At 40.6% G+C, this 18,165-nt stretch overlaps 1 protein-coding gene across 1 annotated transcript in view; it reads right to left on the bottom strand.

Annotated features, from left to right (window-relative positions):
• Nucleotides 1-18,165, bottom strand: part of Sec23a (Sec23 homolog A, COPII coat complex component) — a 57,169-nt gene that overhangs the window by 21,245 nt on the left and 17,759 nt on the right. Inside the window, exons 10-14 of the mRNA XM_027419666.2 lie at nt 15,959-16,082; nt 13,661-13,741; nt 12,191-12,280; nt 11,120-11,226; nt 4,222-4,375 (exon numbers count right to left, since the gene is read on the bottom strand). Coding sequence (XP_027275467.1) covers nt 4,222-4,375; nt 11,120-11,226; nt 12,191-12,280; nt 13,661-13,741; nt 15,959-16,082 — 556 coding nt within the window. The remainder of the gene's footprint in view (nt 1-4,221; nt 4,376-11,119; nt 11,227-12,190; nt 12,281-13,660; nt 13,742-15,958; nt 16,083-18,165) is intronic.

Below are 18,165 nucleotides of genomic sequence, written 5' to 3'. Positions count from 1 at the left end.
ATCAATGTACAAACTTCTGACTTAACCACACAAATGTAGTTAACACACCAATTCCCTCCCCCCCCTTAGAAATCATAGTCCCTTCCTCAATTTACCCTTTTCAGATATGCCCAGGCACTCCTCAGCCACACCCTTTCTGAAACATAGTAAAATAACAGATGCTTTGTCAACCTTATCTCTTCTCTTGGTCCTCAGAAACACATGCCTGGTATCCTTGCTATTGCCAGAAAATTGCTAATTGTGTCTGTATGGGTATATAAACTGGAAGCCTTGTGGGGTTGGGGAACAACAACTTCTGAAGAATAAAGAGACATGAGGATAATATGTGTGTGAGATGATTTGTTTGCCCTCAGATCCCTTTAGCCAGCCCCCACACTTGCTGTTCAGTGTCCTGCCTGAACCATGAAAGGACACCACAGCTGGCACTTGGAGGTCCCCCATCCTGTATAACCTTCCCTCTGGCTCAGATGCCTTGCTGCTGTGTACATGTTGCAAAATGTTCAATGTGTAGCTAAAAGCGGCCATACACAGTGAGGAAACTGTTGTTTTATGTCTAGTGCAACTGTCTATTTTGGTATTCACTAGGACCTTTTGATTTTTATTAATGTTTCTCATTTTAAAATATATCAGACAATTGTAGCAGTTTGTGAAGGTGAGAGATAAAATAGAAAAGAAGCCTAAACCTATTAAGAATGCTTTAGAAAATTACAATACTGAGTCTTTTGTGCACAAAGGACAAAGAAAAAAGTCTTTTTTTTTTCACAAAAAAAAAAGTGCTTAGTGGGTTTTGTTGATAATCCAGAGCATTTATAAAATTTTAGTGTCATATGTGACAGCCTATTAATATACAACAGCTCTAGCAAGATAGAAAAGACACTTTACTGTAAATCACAGCCACTACCCAAATACACACACACCAGATACTTCAGCTTTTAGACTCTCAAAACAATAGGGCATTTTTTAAGACAAAATCAAGGCCAGAGGGTGGTGGTGCATGCCTTTAATCCTAGCACTCTGGAAGTAGAGGCAGGCAGACCTCTGTGAATTAGAGGCCAGCCTGGTCTACAGAGCTAGTTCCAGAACAGCCAAGACTGTTACACAGTAAAACCCTGTCTCGATAGATGGATCGATCGATCGATAGACAGACAGACAGATGATAGATAGATAGATAGATAGATAGATAGATAGATAGATAGATAGCACAACTTATTATCCACAAATGTTAAGTTCACATGGTTGGTGAGATCCCAGAAACACCAATATGTTAAAATTACAGTCAGTAAAATGCCAGGGCAAAATGCAACTTAGGAAACAGAAACACTCCTATTTTAGAGCCCAGTGCCAGAGCTAAGGAATCAGCATGCTGGACAAGGCCTTGAGTATGATCACCAATACAAAAAAAGGATTTTTAAAAAAGTTCCATTTAAAACTGTGCACTTGAGGCTGGAGAGATGGCTCAGTGGTTAAGAGCACTGACTGTTCTTCCAGAGGTCCTGAGTTCAAATCCCAGCAACCACATGGTGGCTCACAACCATCTGTAATGAGATCCGGCGCCCTCTTCTGGCCTGTAGGCATATATGCAGGCAGAACACTATATACATAATAAATAAATAAATAAAATCCTTAAGAAAAATAAATAGGTCTTTGCTAGCCATCCGCCATGGCGGGTGGGTGAAAGACCCGAGCTAACATGGGGTTAGCTCATTAAATTACAATAAAGCCTCATGCAGTTTGCAGCAAGCTCTCGAATCCACCTGGTGATTGGGTTGACCTCAGTCGTGGCCTGGAACCCCAGATACCTGAGTTTTCCGGGGGTCTAACACTTGGGGGCTCGTCCGTGATTTGCGACCACCCCTCACCTGAGTGGATTCGATCTTGGAGGTAAGATGATTCAAGCTCGCAACTTATATGTTCAATGTTATATATTTGCTTGTTATGTCTCTTGCTGTGTTGTTGGTTTGGTGCCACTTGAATTTGCTGTTTTGTTGGTTTGGTGCCACTTGAATTTGCTGATTTGTTGATCTGAGCCTGCGCAGGACTCGTGACCTCTATTTGTATAATTTGGACCATAGGGAAAGCAGACGTTCGAGAAACTGTGTTTCTAGAACCCTTGGTTCCGCCCTGGACGAAAGTCCAAGGGTTGTTTGTAATTTTGGTTAGGGGCACCATTTCTTTGCCGTGAGGTTTGTTCTGTCTGATGTCTATCCTGTTTTTGCTGTTCGAGTCTGTCTCCATACTAACCACCCCATCCCTGGATTCCACCTCAACTGTGATCGGCAGATGTGCCAGGAGGATTACAGACTGCTGCTCTGAGGACACCCAGGAGGTACGAATGGAGGCCAAGGACACTTAGACCTGCCTCAGTTAGCAGCGATTGTAGCTGCCGGGTTCTGCCGCCCGTCTTCCCAGTGCCATTGCCTTATAAGCAGCGCGGGCGGATTGGGTTGGCGTCTGTTCTTTCCTGTCTATTCTGTGTTGTCATCATTGGTTTTCAATTCAGGATCCACCACGCCACCTCCTTTCTATCCCCACCTGTGGGTCTGTGAGGCATGCCAAGTGGGGCTGTCTCTGCCCCAGCTGCCATCCTGCCATGGGTCCTGGCTTGAGGCAGGGGTTTCCCTGCTCTGAGGGAACATGGCTGCAGGGCTGCCATCTGCCTGGCCTTCTCTGTGCTCCACACACGTTATGCAGGGGGGCTTCGGGGGGCTTTTTCCCACCCCTGCATTGGCCGAGGGTCTGGAATTACCAGCAGCACCCCCACCCAAGTTCTCTTCCCTGAACTCGTGGAACTCAGGCAGGTGAACTATCTGGTCTGATTTAGATGTTCTAAAAAAAAAAAAAAAATCGGCCTTAAAGTTATTAAAAACTATGAAAAGGACTTTGATAAAAAAATTTTATGTTGACTGAGAAATGAGAATGTACTAAAGTAATAAAGAAAGGGAAAAAGAAATTTGTCTAAGAATGTCTAAGAAAATCAGAGGAATAAACTAAAGTTATATAAAAAGGTTATAGAGAGGGCTGGAGAGATGGCTCAGCGGTTAAGAGCACCGACTGTTCTTCCAGAGGTCCTGAGTTCAATTCCCAGCAACCACATGGTGGCTCATAACCATCCGTTATGAGATCTGGTGCCCTCTTCTGGTGTGTAGATATACATGGAAGTAGAATGTTGTATACATAATAAATAAATAAAGTCTTTTAAAAAAAGTTATGGAGAGTATTAAATAAATAAATAAATAAATAAATAAATAAACAAACAGTGCACTTAGTCAAAGCACTGGCTCCATGCCACACAATGCACAGGAGGTCTATGCAATAAGCTGGAAATAGCCTCCAGTTGGAGGCTCAGGAATGTATATGGATCTAATGATAGTGACAGTCAAGAAAACTTATCCGCTACAAATGTATTCTGATGTTTTAAAGAAGCATAAGTGAAATTCTTAATAATTTATCCCCATCGAGGACCCATGGAGGACCTGTGCCAGCATTTATATTGACAGTGTTCTATCACTGGTGGGCTATACAAGGTTAATGCTCATTTGAAAAGACGCATTTAATAGCACAACACTGCTTTCTTAACAAAGAGGTGTTGTGAGGAAGGGGTGCTCTTAGGTTGGAGAAATCTAGACAATACTGCAAAAGTAGCTAACTCTGAACAAGCTCTCCTATGACACTTAGTAGACCTCTAATAGAAGTCTCAACCATGTGTTTAAGTTGAAGAGAGAATGAAAAAGTGCAGGACAGAGTTTACAAAGTAAAAATTAAATGTTAAGAACTGATTATGCTTATAATATAATCCTAGGATCTGAGAGTACACTTAAGGCCAGCCTACATAGTGATATTCCACTGAATATAAAATAGAAATATATATAATATAAAATATATATAAAATAATATAAAACAGAAAATAAAAGCCAGGGTAAAGACTAATCACAGTGACAGCAAGCCCCAGATCAGCTAAGGCTACACACAGAGACCCTGTCTCAAAACAAAAACAAAATTCATAGAATAATATAAAATTAATTTCCAACCTAACTTCACACAGCCAAAACAATAGGTAGCATACTTGCCATCCATTTTTAAGGAAGCGAATCAACACTGCTCTTTATTACTAGTTCAGTACTTTGAACCGTTCTTCGTACAGTTCTCCCCACCCACTATAAGCACTTTATCAAACATGTACTATGCTGACAAGCTGAGAAAAGCACAAAGTCCACTTCTTACCAGTCGAATGAGCTGCCTGTCCAGCCACCTAAGCACATCTGGCCCTTCCTCTGTTTCTGCTCTGTATATTGCCAGTCGGGCCATGAGAATGGCAGCTGCTTCCTGGTCAAAAGATGCAGCAATGTTTTGGATTTGAGTTTGAGCATCTGCCCAGCTAAAAAAATAAAGCACAGAAATATAAATTAATATATCATAATACCACAGTTGGCTACCATACAGAGCTACACTTAGAGAATACAGAAACCCTCCTCAACATTTCAAAATTCTAATATTATATAGATTAATTAGCATTATTAAAACACTGCAAACAGCTGTTTATTACACTGATTTTCCTAAAAACAAAAACAAACCTTGAAATATTTTCTAAAATAACTCAAAAGGAATATCTCCAAACATATTCTTTAAGACATCAAGATTTTTATATATATAAAGATAATAGAATATGGGTCAGGAGGATGGCTCAGTGGGTAGACACACTAGCACAAAGATCTACAACCTGAGTTTAAGTACCAGATCCCACAATGTAGCAGGAGAAAACTGACTCCTAAGAGCTATCCTCTGACCTCTACCTGCATGCAGTGACCTGCATGTGTGCACATATTATACATACACAAATCAACATGTTTTAATGACATAGCATATGTGAATGTGCGTATGATATAGAAATCCTGATGGTGATATCATTCCTGAGAACTCTTAATACATGCAGATAAACACATACTATAGACAGATAGAGTATATCATATAGATGTGTATAGACATATATTAATTTCTATCAATCTTTATCATGTATTAAATTTCTATCGATTCTTTGTAGATTTTACATCATGCACCCCAATCCCACTCATCTCCCTGTCTCTTGGTATCTGTCCTCTACCCTTGCAACTTCCTCCCAAAATATTTTTTAAAGACAAAAACAAACAAAAAAATCTCATAGCAGAAGCTGTAGTGTATCACAGTGAGTCACACAGTATACCCTTCAGTCCATAAATCTTCACTCACAAATATTCATTGTGATGAGTCATCGTCCAGTTCAAGGACTCTGGCTTCTGCTACACTATCAACACTGGATCCTCACTGGGACTCCTCTCAGATATCCTGTTGTTGCCCTGTGTTGTGGAGATCCTGCAGCTTTGGATCTGTAGCACTGCCCCCTTCTCAAGCTTCAGCAGTTCATAAAACAGGTGGATGTTGGGGTTGGCCAACTCATAGCTCTGGCTTTGGGCCTGGGTGGTAACTGAATTACTAGTCAGCCGCCAGCTCTCCCACATCGTCACCACTAGGGTGAGTTCTCTAGGATGGCCTCAATTAGCTCTCTCAGCGCTGCAAGCAGCAAGGGGTAGGGCCAGCTTACAGGCACCCACATCACCAGGGCCAGCTCTACTGTACTGCCCAGGCAAGGCACAGGACCCACACTCATGCCCCTGAGTGCTGCAGCTGGTAAGGGTCAGGGCCAGCTCTCCCACTCTCGTGCTCCCAAGGCCATCTCTCTCCCAAGGCCAACTGCCACAAGTGGCCAGTTGTTGGAGGGCATCTTTCTCGACTATGCCATTGCATGGTAGTATTAGACTATCTTACTACGTAATTCTTTGCTGAATTTTAATATATTTGATTTTAGAAAAACAAAAATATAAAGCTCTTATTATCAACCTTAGAAAATCATTTGATACACTAGAAAAGAAAACATAAGAATTTTATTCTCACAGGGCAGCCCTTAATCCCAGCACAAGGCGCCCTTAATCCCAGCACTGGGGAGGCAGAGGCAGGTGGATCTCTGTGAGTTCGAGGCCAGGCTGGTCTACAAATCGAGTTCCAGGGCAGGCTCCAAAGCTATGGAGAAACCCTGTCTCAAAAAACAAAAAACAAACAAAAAAAAAAAAAAAAAAAAGGAATTTTTTTCATTGGTCTTTAGTTCAATCATCAGTGATAAAAATCACATAATTAAAACTGCTTTGTACTCTTTTCTTTCCTGTTAATACACTGATCAAGACAGGTCAAAAGTTAAGTGAGGGAGTTCAACATAAGAGTACAAGCCTATAATCCCAATACCTGGGAGTTAGAGACAGACAGATAAGGAATTCAAAACCAAACTCAGCTGCACAGCAAATCTGAGGCCAGCCTGGACTACATAAGATCCTGTCTCTAAGAAACAAAAGGAGTTAAACAAGATCATAAAAAGCAGTAGTAAGGTTCCTCAAAAAATTAAAACTAGAACTTCTGGGGCTGGAGAGATGACTCAGCAGTTAAGAGTTAAGAGCTTGCTTCCTTTCAGAGATCTGGAGCTCAGTTCCCAGTACCCACCTCTTCTTACCCTCACAGGTACCTACATTCACATGTATATACCCACCCCAGACACACAAGTACACACATACTTCAAAAATAGAAATATTTTTTTAAAAAAACCTTCCATATGATCCAGCTAAACCATTCTCTGAGAATCACAATCAGCTCTGAGGAGAAAAACCTACCTACCTATGTCTACTATGTATTGTCAATACTCACATTATATAACCAACTTAGGACCCATTAATGAATAGATGGACAAAGAAAATGTCACACTGAACACGGTGGTAGCAGCTGAGGCAGGCTGGGCTTAGTGGCACATGCCTTTAATCCTAGCCTAATATACATAGTGAATTCCAGGACAGTCAGAGCTATATGGGGGGTAGAGGAGAACCACTGCAAATTCCAGACCAGCCTGAGACACACAGAAGAGAAAAAGAAGGAAGGGGTAGAAAATGCAGCCTTAGATAGATACACTACGAAGATTTATTCCACTGTAAAGGAGAATGAAAATACACCAGGAAAATGGGTAACTAGAGAGCCATCCTGTTAATCAAAATAAGTCAATCTGATAAAGACAGGCATTACATTTCCTTCCATACATGGAACGACACATGACAGTAAAAGCAGAACTATCACAGATGTGGAAAGGATTGGGAGAAGGGAGAACAAGAAAAGGAAACAAGAAGGACCTGACCAAAGTACATAGGTCATAATGAAACCCAGTACTTGCACAAACAACATATGTTAATGAAGTGATGTGGTGGGCTGGGAAATGGTTCAGCAGATAAAGTGTTTACTATGTAATCATAAGGATCTGTGTTCAAATCCCCAGCACCCATGTAAAAAGTTTGATGTAGAGGCATGCCAGTAACCTAGTGCTAGAAAAACATAGACAGGTAGATCTCAGGGACTTGCTGGTTACCAGTCTAGAGCAAACAACAAGTTCAGGGTGCAATAAAAGATGTCTTGTATTAAGCACTAAGATGGAAAGTGATAGAAAATGACAATTGATGGTCTTTGGCTTGTGGTTTTCATAGATCACACATAGATGAGTGCACCCATGCTCTCATGTACACACATGCACACGCATGGAAAAAAGATTTTAAAAAATTAAAGTGAGCCGGGCAGTGGTGGCGCACGACTTTGGTCTTAGCAATCAGGAGGTAGAGGCTGGCAGATCTCTGTGAGTTCAAGACCAACTTAGTCTACAAGAGCTAGTTCCAGGATAGCCTCCAAAGTCACAGAGAAACTCTGTCTCAGAAAAAAAAAAAAAATTTAAGTGAGAATTTCAGTCTGAGGAGTTGATATTATAAATAATATTTTACAAAATAAATAAATAAATAATATATTACTGTGTAGGCCTGGATAGCCTGTCTTAGTTAATGTTTTCATTGCTGTGAAGAGATACCATGACCACGGCAACTCTTATAAGGAAAACATTTAATTGGGGGGGCTTGCTTACAGTTTCAGAGGTTCAGTCCATTATCATCATGATGGGGAGCCTGGTGGCATACAGGCAGACCTGGTGCTGGAGCTGAGACTGCTACATCTTGCAGGCAAAAGGAGTCAACTTACTGTCACACTAAGGAAAGCTTGAGCAAAAGAGATTTCAAAACCCGCCCCCACAGTGACATACTTTCTCCAGTAAGACCACACCTCCTAATAGTGCCACTCCCTTTGGGGTCATTTTCTTTCAAACCACCACATAGCCCAAGGTGTCCTCAAAGCCACAGAAATAGATCTGCCCACCTCTGCTTCCCAGGTCACATGTTCAAGAAACATAATCCAGTCAAACTTTCTCTGGGTAGAACCAATATTAGTTTTTATTTGCAATATCTCAGATATAATTTTTTAATACTTCTAATGATCCTAGTTGCAAAGAATCTCACTTTAAGCAAAACTGACCATCCTTTGTGTACTTCTTGTGTGTGAGTTATCATTCCTGTACATGATCATGCGCAGTGAAGTACATGCACTGTGTCCAGAAGCTTGTGGAGACCAGAGGATAACCCCAGACTCCATGTTCAAGAACACCATTCATCTCCTTTGAGACAGTATCTCTTTGGTCTGGAGCTCACCAATTAGGCTAGACTGTCTAACTCCAAGCTTTAAAGATACTACTATCTCTGCTCCCACACCCCCATACAGGGATTACAAGCACAGGACCATGTCTAGCATTTTTATACGGGTTCTGGTGATCAAACTCACGTACAGACAAGGATTATACCCACTGACCTATTCCCTAGTCCACATATATTTATTTATTTTATTTATAAAATGTATACATGTATAATTTATTTCACATGTAATTTGTTTTATAGTGACATTTAATTTTTTCTGCTTTTTATTTTAAATTTTATTTATGTGTATGAATGTGTATCTGTAGGTATGTATGTACACATTGAGTGCAGATGTCTACAATGGCCAGAATGGGGTGTCAGGCCCCCTGGAGCTGAAGTTAAAAATGGTTGTGAATTGTCCAGCCTGGGTACTGGGAACCAAATGACAGTCCTCTGCAAGAGCAGCAAGCACTCTTAAATGCTGAGTCATGACTCCAGCCCTGTGGTTGTTTGAATAAGAATAGCCCCCATAGGTTCATATATTTGAAAAGTTGGTCATCAGAGAGTGGCATCAGGGAGTAGGAGGTGTGGCCTTGTTGGAGTAAGTGTGACTTTGTTGGAGGATGAGTCACTGGGGATGGGCTTTGAGACGTCAAAGGCCAAAGACAGTCCCAGTGGCTTTTGCTTGATATTGCCTGTGGCTCTGGATGTAGAACTCTCAGCTACTTTATTAGCACCATGTATGCCTGTAAGCTCCCATGTTCTCTGCTGACAATGGACTACACCTCTGAAACTGTAAGCCAGCCCAGTGAAATGTTTTCCATTACAAGAGTTGCCACAGTCACATTGTCTCATCACAGCCAAATAATAAAAAAAATAAGAACATGTGTTTTGAGTGGTCTTTAAAATTTTTGTTTTCATAGTAACTTGCTTTTATTGTAAAAAGCATTCATTCCAAAGGATGGGAAGAAAAATCCCAAGTAACCCTTCAACACAGACAGCTAAAGAGCAGTCTACACTACATCATAGTGGAGCAAGTCTCTACAGTACCTGGTACACAAAGCAGAAGCTGCATGACAGCATGATAAATGAATTAGAGCATTAATAACACATGGAAAAATTATAGTTATGAACCTAACCATCAGTTGAAAAGAAATGTCATTAATCATAGCAATATATATATGTGAGATATATATATGCAGGTATAAAAGTGTATGTGTGTAAATAATATGCGTATATTAGTGACTACTAAATACAATGTTTGATTCTCCCCATGAGGATTAGGTAAATAAAATTTGTTTTCTTATTTATTTCTTTTTTGCTGTTGCTATTAATTTTTATTAAGGAGTGTATATATGTAAATGTGTCTGTGTATGTGTGGGTAGGTACCTGCAGGGGTCAGAAGAAGGCATTAGATCCCTTGAAACCAGAGTTACAGGCAGTTGTTAGCTACCAGACATGGGTACTAGAAACTGAATTTGAGTTTTCTCCAACAGCACCAAGTGCTCTTACCTACTGAGCCATTCCTCCAGCCCTTTGTTTTTTGAGGCAATTTCATGTTTGCCAGGCTGGCCTCAAACTCCCTGAGAATGACCTAGATCTCCTGATCTAGAGGTCTGCTTCTACCTCCCAAGTGCTAGGATTACAATTGTGCCACCATACCTGGTCATAATAAACAAATTGTAAAGCGTGTGATTCTGGAGCACTTTTGTGTACATATGTGGTTGCACATTTATTCATATGGATGGGAAGGCAGGGAATAATCTCAGGTGTCGATCCTCAGAAACCAGGCACCTTGTTTTTTGAGACACTGGCCTGGAGGTCACCAAATAAGCTATGCTAGCAGGAGAGTGAATCCCAACAATTCAACTGTCTCCATCTCCCAGAGCTGAGATTACATGTGGATTCTACTTTTTTCCCCTGGGTTCTTGGGATCCATCTCAGGTCATCATGCTTGCAAAGAAAGCATTTTACCGACTGGGCTATCTTCTCAACCCTGAGAAATACTTTTTGTTTTGTTTTGTTTTGTTTTTCTTTGTAATTTTTTTTTATTTAGAAACAATCTTATTTTATGTATCAATCCCAGTTCCCTCTCCCTCCCATCCTCCCATGTCCCCCACCAACCCCCATCCCACCGCCCTTCCACTCCCCAGGGAGCATGAGGCCTTCCATGGGGGAATCATTAAAGTCTGTCATATCACTTGGGGGGGCCTAGGCCTTCTCCTGTGTATCTAGGCTGAGAGAGTCCCCCTCCATGGGGAATAGGCTCCCAAAGTCCATTTGCACACTAGGGATAAATACTGGTTCCAGGGTTTCTCTATGCAGGCCCTGGCTGTCCTAGGAAAACTTTAAAAAACTTCTATTAAACTTATCACTGACTATTCTACAAAATAAACTAAATTTGAAAGAAATAAATCACAAATAAACCTTTAATCATAATTGTTTATCTTCTAGTCATAAATGTTACCCAAATAAGTAACCCAACTTGAGAGTCTGACCTACAATAGTTTTAATATATATTTAAACCTCTAATAATAAAATAAAAAACTTACTTCCTAGCAATTGTGGTCACTCGAATACGTCTCTGCCCACTTGAGTGCTGATACTGGGTCACAAATTGTACTGCACCTCGCCCTCCTTGAGGAATTGGAGCATTATGCTGTATAAAAATAAAGAAGTAAGAACAAAGCAAAATCTACTATGTTGATGTCACAGTATCAAAGACAACATATTCTTTAGCATTTAAAAAAAAAAATCGACGGGCAGTGGTGGCGCACAACTTTAATCCCAGCACTCAGGAAATAGAGGCAGATAGACCTCTGTGAGTTTGAGGCCAGCCTGGTCTACAGAGCAAGTGCCAGGACAGGCTCCAAAGCTACACAGAGAAACCCTGTCTCGGAAAAAAAAAAAAAAAAAAATCATTCCAGGGCAAGGAAAAATCCACAAAATCAGGCAAGAGGAAAATAACAGAGCATCAAAATTGGAACAACCTCCTTTGAATGTTGGGAGAGGGAGGAGCTGGAGAGAGACAGCAATTAAGAGTAAATACTATGGGTTTTCCTGGGAAGTCCCTAGCCCTCCTGGCTCCTACAATCCCTCCTCCCTCTCCTCATCAGGACTCTTAGAACATGGGCCAAAGGTTCCATGTTTGGCCATGGGTCTCTGAATCTGCCTCCATCAGTTACTGGATGAAGGCTCTCCAATGACAACCCTGGTAGTCAATTCAATTCACAGGGGATGGCCAGTTCAGGCTATTCATCCACTGCTACCAAGAGTCTCAGCCGGGCCATCCTTACAGACTCTGAGTTTTCCTTCCATTAGGCTTCCAACGGACCCCGTAAAGCCTCCCCTTTCCAGTCATCTCTCTCAGCACTCTTTTGTTTGTTTGTTTGTTTTGCTTTGTTTTTTGAGACAGGACTTCTCTGTGTAGCTTTGGAGCCTATCCTGGAACTAGCTCTTGTAGAACAGGATGGTCTCAACCCACAGAGATCCACCTGCCTCTGCCTCCCAAGTGCTGGGATTCAAGGCTGGCATGGTCTACATAGTGAGTTCCAGAGAGCCTGAGCTAAATACTCTGTCTCAAATACCAAAAACATATTTTTTTTAAATGTAGGCAGTCATACCTGATTAACAACTTCAAAATACATGGCTAAGGTTGTCGTGGGACTGAGTCCACATATCTTCCATTGACAAGTGCCACCTGTTCCAATCTCCTATAAAAATAAAAGACAGGGTGCTTGAAAGCTAAAGAACACTATTTATTAATTTATAGGAAGGATAAAAGCAGGAATAAGTCTCCAGTAAGAAAAAACACTCAGCTTTCAGATTTATTCAATAAATGTTAAAAGCTTTAAAAAATTTAACACCGTATCACAAACACATAATTAAATACAATCAGGCAATTTTTACATGACAAAACATTAAGATTATTGAAAAGGTTTGCTAAGCAAATTAAAAAGATACAAGGTATTTTAAAATATGCACTATTTAACAAAGGATTAACCACTGACATTACCTTTCCACCCAACTTTCCTATCTGTGTAAAGGAACCCTATATATATGCACATATGAATATATAAGCATTATATATTATAGAATTATAAGCATTCTAATGCCAGGAAAATTTAGACACAGATCTTTACCATAAAAACTGCATATAAACTGATTTTGCAGCTTTATCATTTTTGAAAGCTGATTACTATTTAGTGTTGTGCTATCATCCTATCTACAACTCTATAACTATAATTTCGAAATGCATTACAGCCTGTTAACATGAAGAGAAACTTAAATCTCTCTGATTTGGTTGTTTCATTGCTAAGTCTAGTGACAAAAACCACTTGAAATTAATTTTGGCTTTCAGAACCCTAAAACTTTCCAAATCATGAGAATTTATTTAAGAGCACACTAAGACAATGAATAGCTTAGCCATGTAAAATATAGCACTGATGAAGGGGTTGGTACCAGGCTGGTGAAACCCACAGAAACAGTGGCCTGAACAAGGGAGAGCACATGGACCCCAGACTGCTGTCTGGGAGGCTAGCACAGGACTGATCCAGACCCCTAAACATGGATGTCAATTAGGAGGCCTCTGCACTCTAGGGAGCGCCTGGTAGTGGATTAGTATTTTTCCCTGGTGTAAGAAGGAACTTTGAGAGCCCATCCCATGTGAAGAGATGAACTCTTGGCCTGGACACATGGGGGAGGAGCCTAGGCCTGGCCAAGGATCATGTGGTGGACTTTGGGGAGTCACCATCAAGGGCCCTACCCTGCCTGGGGAGTGGAGGGTGGATGGGAAGGGGGGCAGGTGGGGGATTAGGGGGAAGGGTTGGGGAGAGGTAAGGGAGAGGGAGAAGGGATTGACATGTGAAGCAAGCTTGTTCCTAATTTGAACTAACAAAAAAAAATAAGGAAAAAAAAAATACAGCACTGATGGCCATGTATGTGAAAAGAACAACTACACATAGAAATGTACAATGGAAGCTCAATGATATACAACAATTTAAAATGAAAATGAGAAGCTTCCATGATGGATCTGGTCTGTCTTTGTGCTAGCGTAGAAATTGATTGCATTTTTTTGGAACAACATTACTTACGTTTTCAGACACACAAGGTCCTTTCGAGTTAAGAGACACACAGGGTCCAATAGCTCCTGAAATCTTTATTTCCCTGGAGGTCTGTAAATAAGAACATGGTACATTTGGTTCCCTCAAAGACAAAGTCAGAATTACAAAAATGGCTAAGTGGATAAAGGTACTTGCCACCAACCTGACCACTGGAATTTGAATTCCAGGAACTACATGGTAGGAGGAAGAATCAACTGCTCTAAGTTGCTCTCAGACCTCCATAAAGCGTCATATCATGGGCATGTGCGCACACACACACACACATTAATAAATATAATAGAAATTTTTAATAAGTTCAGATTTTATAAGTGTTTAAGAATATAAGACATTCTTCAGCCAGGTGGGGGTACTGCATGCCTTTAATCCCAGCACTCAGGGAGGCAGAGGTAAGTGAATCTCTGTGAGTTCAAAGCCATCCTGGTCTACAGAGTGAGTTCCCAGACAGCCAAAGCTACACAAAGAAACCCTGTCTTGAAAAACAAAAACAAAACAACAGCAACAACAAAAAAAAAGATTATAATACATTCTCCTATATTTAAAGCTCAAAAGTCAGTGAAGAGTCAGGCATTGTGGTGCACCCCTTTAATTTCAGCACCTGAAGGCAAAGACAGATGGTCTATGTAGCAAGTTCCAGGACAGGCAGGGCTACATAGAAAAACAAGGCAATGAAAATATGCTAAAATTAAAAATAATTAACCATTAAGCTCTAATTTAATTCTAGTCTTCTATGTCCACAAGCTGTAGGAAGACTCCATTTGGGAATCTGACTCTGATTTCAAAGTCACACCATGCCCTAAATTACATAAATCAAAAACCCTAAGTTTAGCCAGGCGTTGGTGGTGCATGCCTTTAATCCCAGCATTTGGGAGGCAGAGGCAGGTGGATCTCTGTGAGTTCAAGGCCAGCCTGGTCTACAGAGTGAGTTCCAGGACAGCCAGAGCTGTTACATGGAGAAACCCTGTTTCAAAAAAACAAAAAACAAACAAACAACATCAAAAAAAAAAAAAAAAACCTAAGCTTTATCTATGTTTTTCCACAGAAAGTTCTGTGTGGGAATCTTAGGCCTGCATGTATGTCTATGCTCCACACACATGCCTAGTACCACAGAGACTAGAAGCAGCACTGGATGGCTGGAAACTAGAGTTACAGGCAGTTATGAGCTGTGTTGAAAATCAAATCTGAGTCCTCTGGAAGAGCAGCCAATGCTCTTAACCACCAAGCTATCTCCCCAGCCCCAAGACTGGTCTCTTTCCATTTTCCTGCTATCAAATTTAAGCTATCACACTGTCTTGCAACTACAAAATGAAAAAGGCTGGGATAGTGGCTCAGTGGCAGCCAGCCCTCACTTCTCTTCCTAAACTTCTGTACCACTATGTGTTCTACTGTTACTTCATTCCATCATAGGCATTAGCTTAACCTCTCTCAGGACCTCCACCTTACAGATCCAACCACTTCTCTACAATTTCCTACCATCATGCTGATCACATGGTAAGCATTCAATAAAATGTCGTTAAGAAATATTTAATGAAAATTCAAAGTCAGTGTTTCTGTAATATCCATGTAATTAACACAAAGCTTTCCAAGTGTTTTAAGCCAAAATTTGAAATTCATGATGTAATTTCATGTACAACCAACACTAACCACAAAACTAAAGAATAATTTCCTCTCGAGTGAGATATCATTTCTGCCATTATAAAAACTAACATAGCTAGACACTAATGGTGCATGCCTTTAATCCAAGCACTTGGGAGGCAGGGCCGAGTGGTAGATCAGATCTTTGAGTTTGAGGCCAGCCAGTCAGGTCTACAAATTTAAGTTCCAGGATAGCCAGGGCTACACAGAGAAACCCTGTCTCAAAAAACAAGACATACAGATAAACAAGAAAAAAACATATAAATTTAGTATTAAAAAACTAATGTCTAGTGCCAGGCATAGTAAAACACATCTACATCACAGCACCTGGAAAGCTGAGGCAGGCAGTAGGATCAGGACATAGAAGACAACCTGGATGAGACATTATCTCTAAAAAAGCAAAATTATCCAATATAAGAAGCTTTACTTTTCTAATTATTATTAGGAATGATCCCAGTCTCATGTACTTTTAATGACAATACCTTTTTCTGGGAAACAGAATCTCTAATTCAAGGTTCTAAAGTAACCACTATTTTTTAAGTACATCTGAATTTGACTAGTATTTTAAAGTTACCATTAAGCCTACAAGGTTCTCACTTGACAAACATATCATACATGCCAAGTTTGAGTTCTTACCTTTATTTCTAATGTGCCACCAAAGCCCATTTTAAACTGTCCGTGTATATCTTTGGTAAAGACTCTTTGAAAAGTTTGCTTGAATAATGAAGTGTTGAAAGAGTCACCCATTACCATGTATCCTCTGCAGAGAAAAAAGGTAAACACAACATTGCAACACAATTAACTGGGCTCATGAGTTACCAGAAAAAAATAATTACTTAGACTATGAGCAAATAGTAAAGACATTTCCCAAAACAAATGTAATTAACACTATTTCTATTAATAATTCTTAATTACATTTATTTACATTGTGTATATGGGTGTGCACACAACACAGTGTGCATGTGAAGGTCTGAGAACTACTTTCATGTATCAGTTTTCTCCTTCCACCATGTGGGTCCCAAGTATCCAACTCAGGGCATCAGGCTTGCCATCAGAGCCTTTCCTCACGAAGCCATCTAACTGGCCCAGATTTTCTCCTTGCATACACATCATCAAAGATTACCCATGTTATTCGCGTATCATGCATTAGTGACTGCTCCTTTTCACAGTAAGTATCTATAAAAGTTGTCTATACTTCTATTTCTTGAAGTGTGGTACTTGGTCCAGCAACATTAACACCACTAGCAACCCTAAAAGGGATTTATTTCAAACCTCATCTCACAAATACTAAAGAGCCCTGTTTTTTTTTGTTTGTTTGTTTGTTTTGTTGTTGTTGTTGTTTTGTTTTGTTTTTTATTCTATTATTAGTTCAAATTAGGAACAAGCTTGTTTCACATGTCAATCCCTTCTCCCTCCCTCCCCTCCCCCCAACATCCCATCTGCCCCTAGCCATGCCCCCTCCACTCCCCAGGCAGGGTAAGGCCCTCAAAAGGGACTCCCCAAAGTCTACCACATCATCCTTGGCCAGGCCTAGGCCCTTCCCCATGTGTCCAGGCCAAGAGAGCATCCCTTCACATAGGATGGAAGAGCCCTGTTTTTTAACAAGAAGCCCAAGTTATTTTTACAAGTTAATACCTGAGAAGCTCTTGTCCACATCAGCTGCTTCCAAGTCTCTCCTCTTGTTGTCTGTCTAATTCACCTATCCAATGCTGAATTACTTAACCTCCTGCATTATTTTGTATCTGTAAAGTTTTGCACAGATGATCATGGCCTTTACCTTTTAGTACTTTCCCTACTGAGTCCCTAGTTGTTTGCATTTCCCTAGGAACTTATCTAAAGAGAATACTAAATGAAGCTGAACCCCTACTTCACTTTTGTCCAGCAATAAAAAGAAATACTGGGAGTGCCTAAATGTGTATAAACTTAAAAAGCATGCTGAATAAAAGAAGTCCATTGTGGACTGGAGAGATGGTTTAGAGGTCAAGAGCACTGATTTCTCTCTCTCTCTCTCTCTCTCTCTTTCTCTCTCTCTCTCTCTCTCTCTCTCTCTCTCTCTCTCTCTCTCTCTCGGTTTGATTTTTTGAGACAGGGTTTCTCAGTAGCTTTGGAGCCTGCTCTGGAATTTGCTTTGTAAACCAGGCTGACCTCGAACTCACAGACACCTGCCTGCCTCTGCTTCCCAAGTGCTGGGATTAAAGGTATGCACCACCACTGTCTGGCAAGCACTGGTTTCTCTTGCAGAGGATCCCAGCTCAGTTCCCAAATCCTATAAGGTGGCTCATAATCATCTGTAACTCCAGTTCCAGAGGATCCAACTCTCTGTTCTCACCTCCTTGGGCACCAGGCATATACACAGTACATATACATACATAGGCAAGACATTCATACACATAATTTTTTTAAAATACGCAATGGCAAAACACCACTTGTTACTCCCCTTATAAGAAACATCCAGAAGAGGCAAGTAGTATTGCCTAGGGCAGGTGGATGGAGTGAGAAAGGAGAGAGGAATGGAGAGTGACAGGTAACAGGCGATCTCTCCAGGGTCAGACAAGTATTCTAAATTCAATCACAGTAATGGTCATGTAACTTGTGAACATACTAAAACCTCACTGAACATTTTAAATGGATACATTTCATGATGTGTTGCTGTGGAATATTATTTTAACTGGGCAAAGATGTGTTACATTTGTTTATGCTTCAGAATATTACTTTAACTGTGTAATGTTGTGTTACATTTGTTTATGATGCATTTGTTTAGTTATGAAGAGATATGTGCTGCTGTTTCATCTTACCTGCCTAAGACCTGATTGGTCTCATGAAAAGCTGAACAGCCAATAAGT

The sequence above is a fragment of the Cricetulus griseus genome, chromosome 5 (assembly GCF_003668045.3).
Source record: "Cricetulus griseus strain 17A/GY chromosome 5, alternate assembly CriGri-PICRH-1.0, whole genome shotgun sequence".
Lineage (NCBI taxonomy): Eukaryota > Metazoa > Chordata > Mammalia > Rodentia > Cricetidae > Cricetulus > Cricetulus griseus.
Note: the sequence above shows the minus strand (reverse complement) of the source record. Positions and strands in the feature narration are given on the sequence as shown.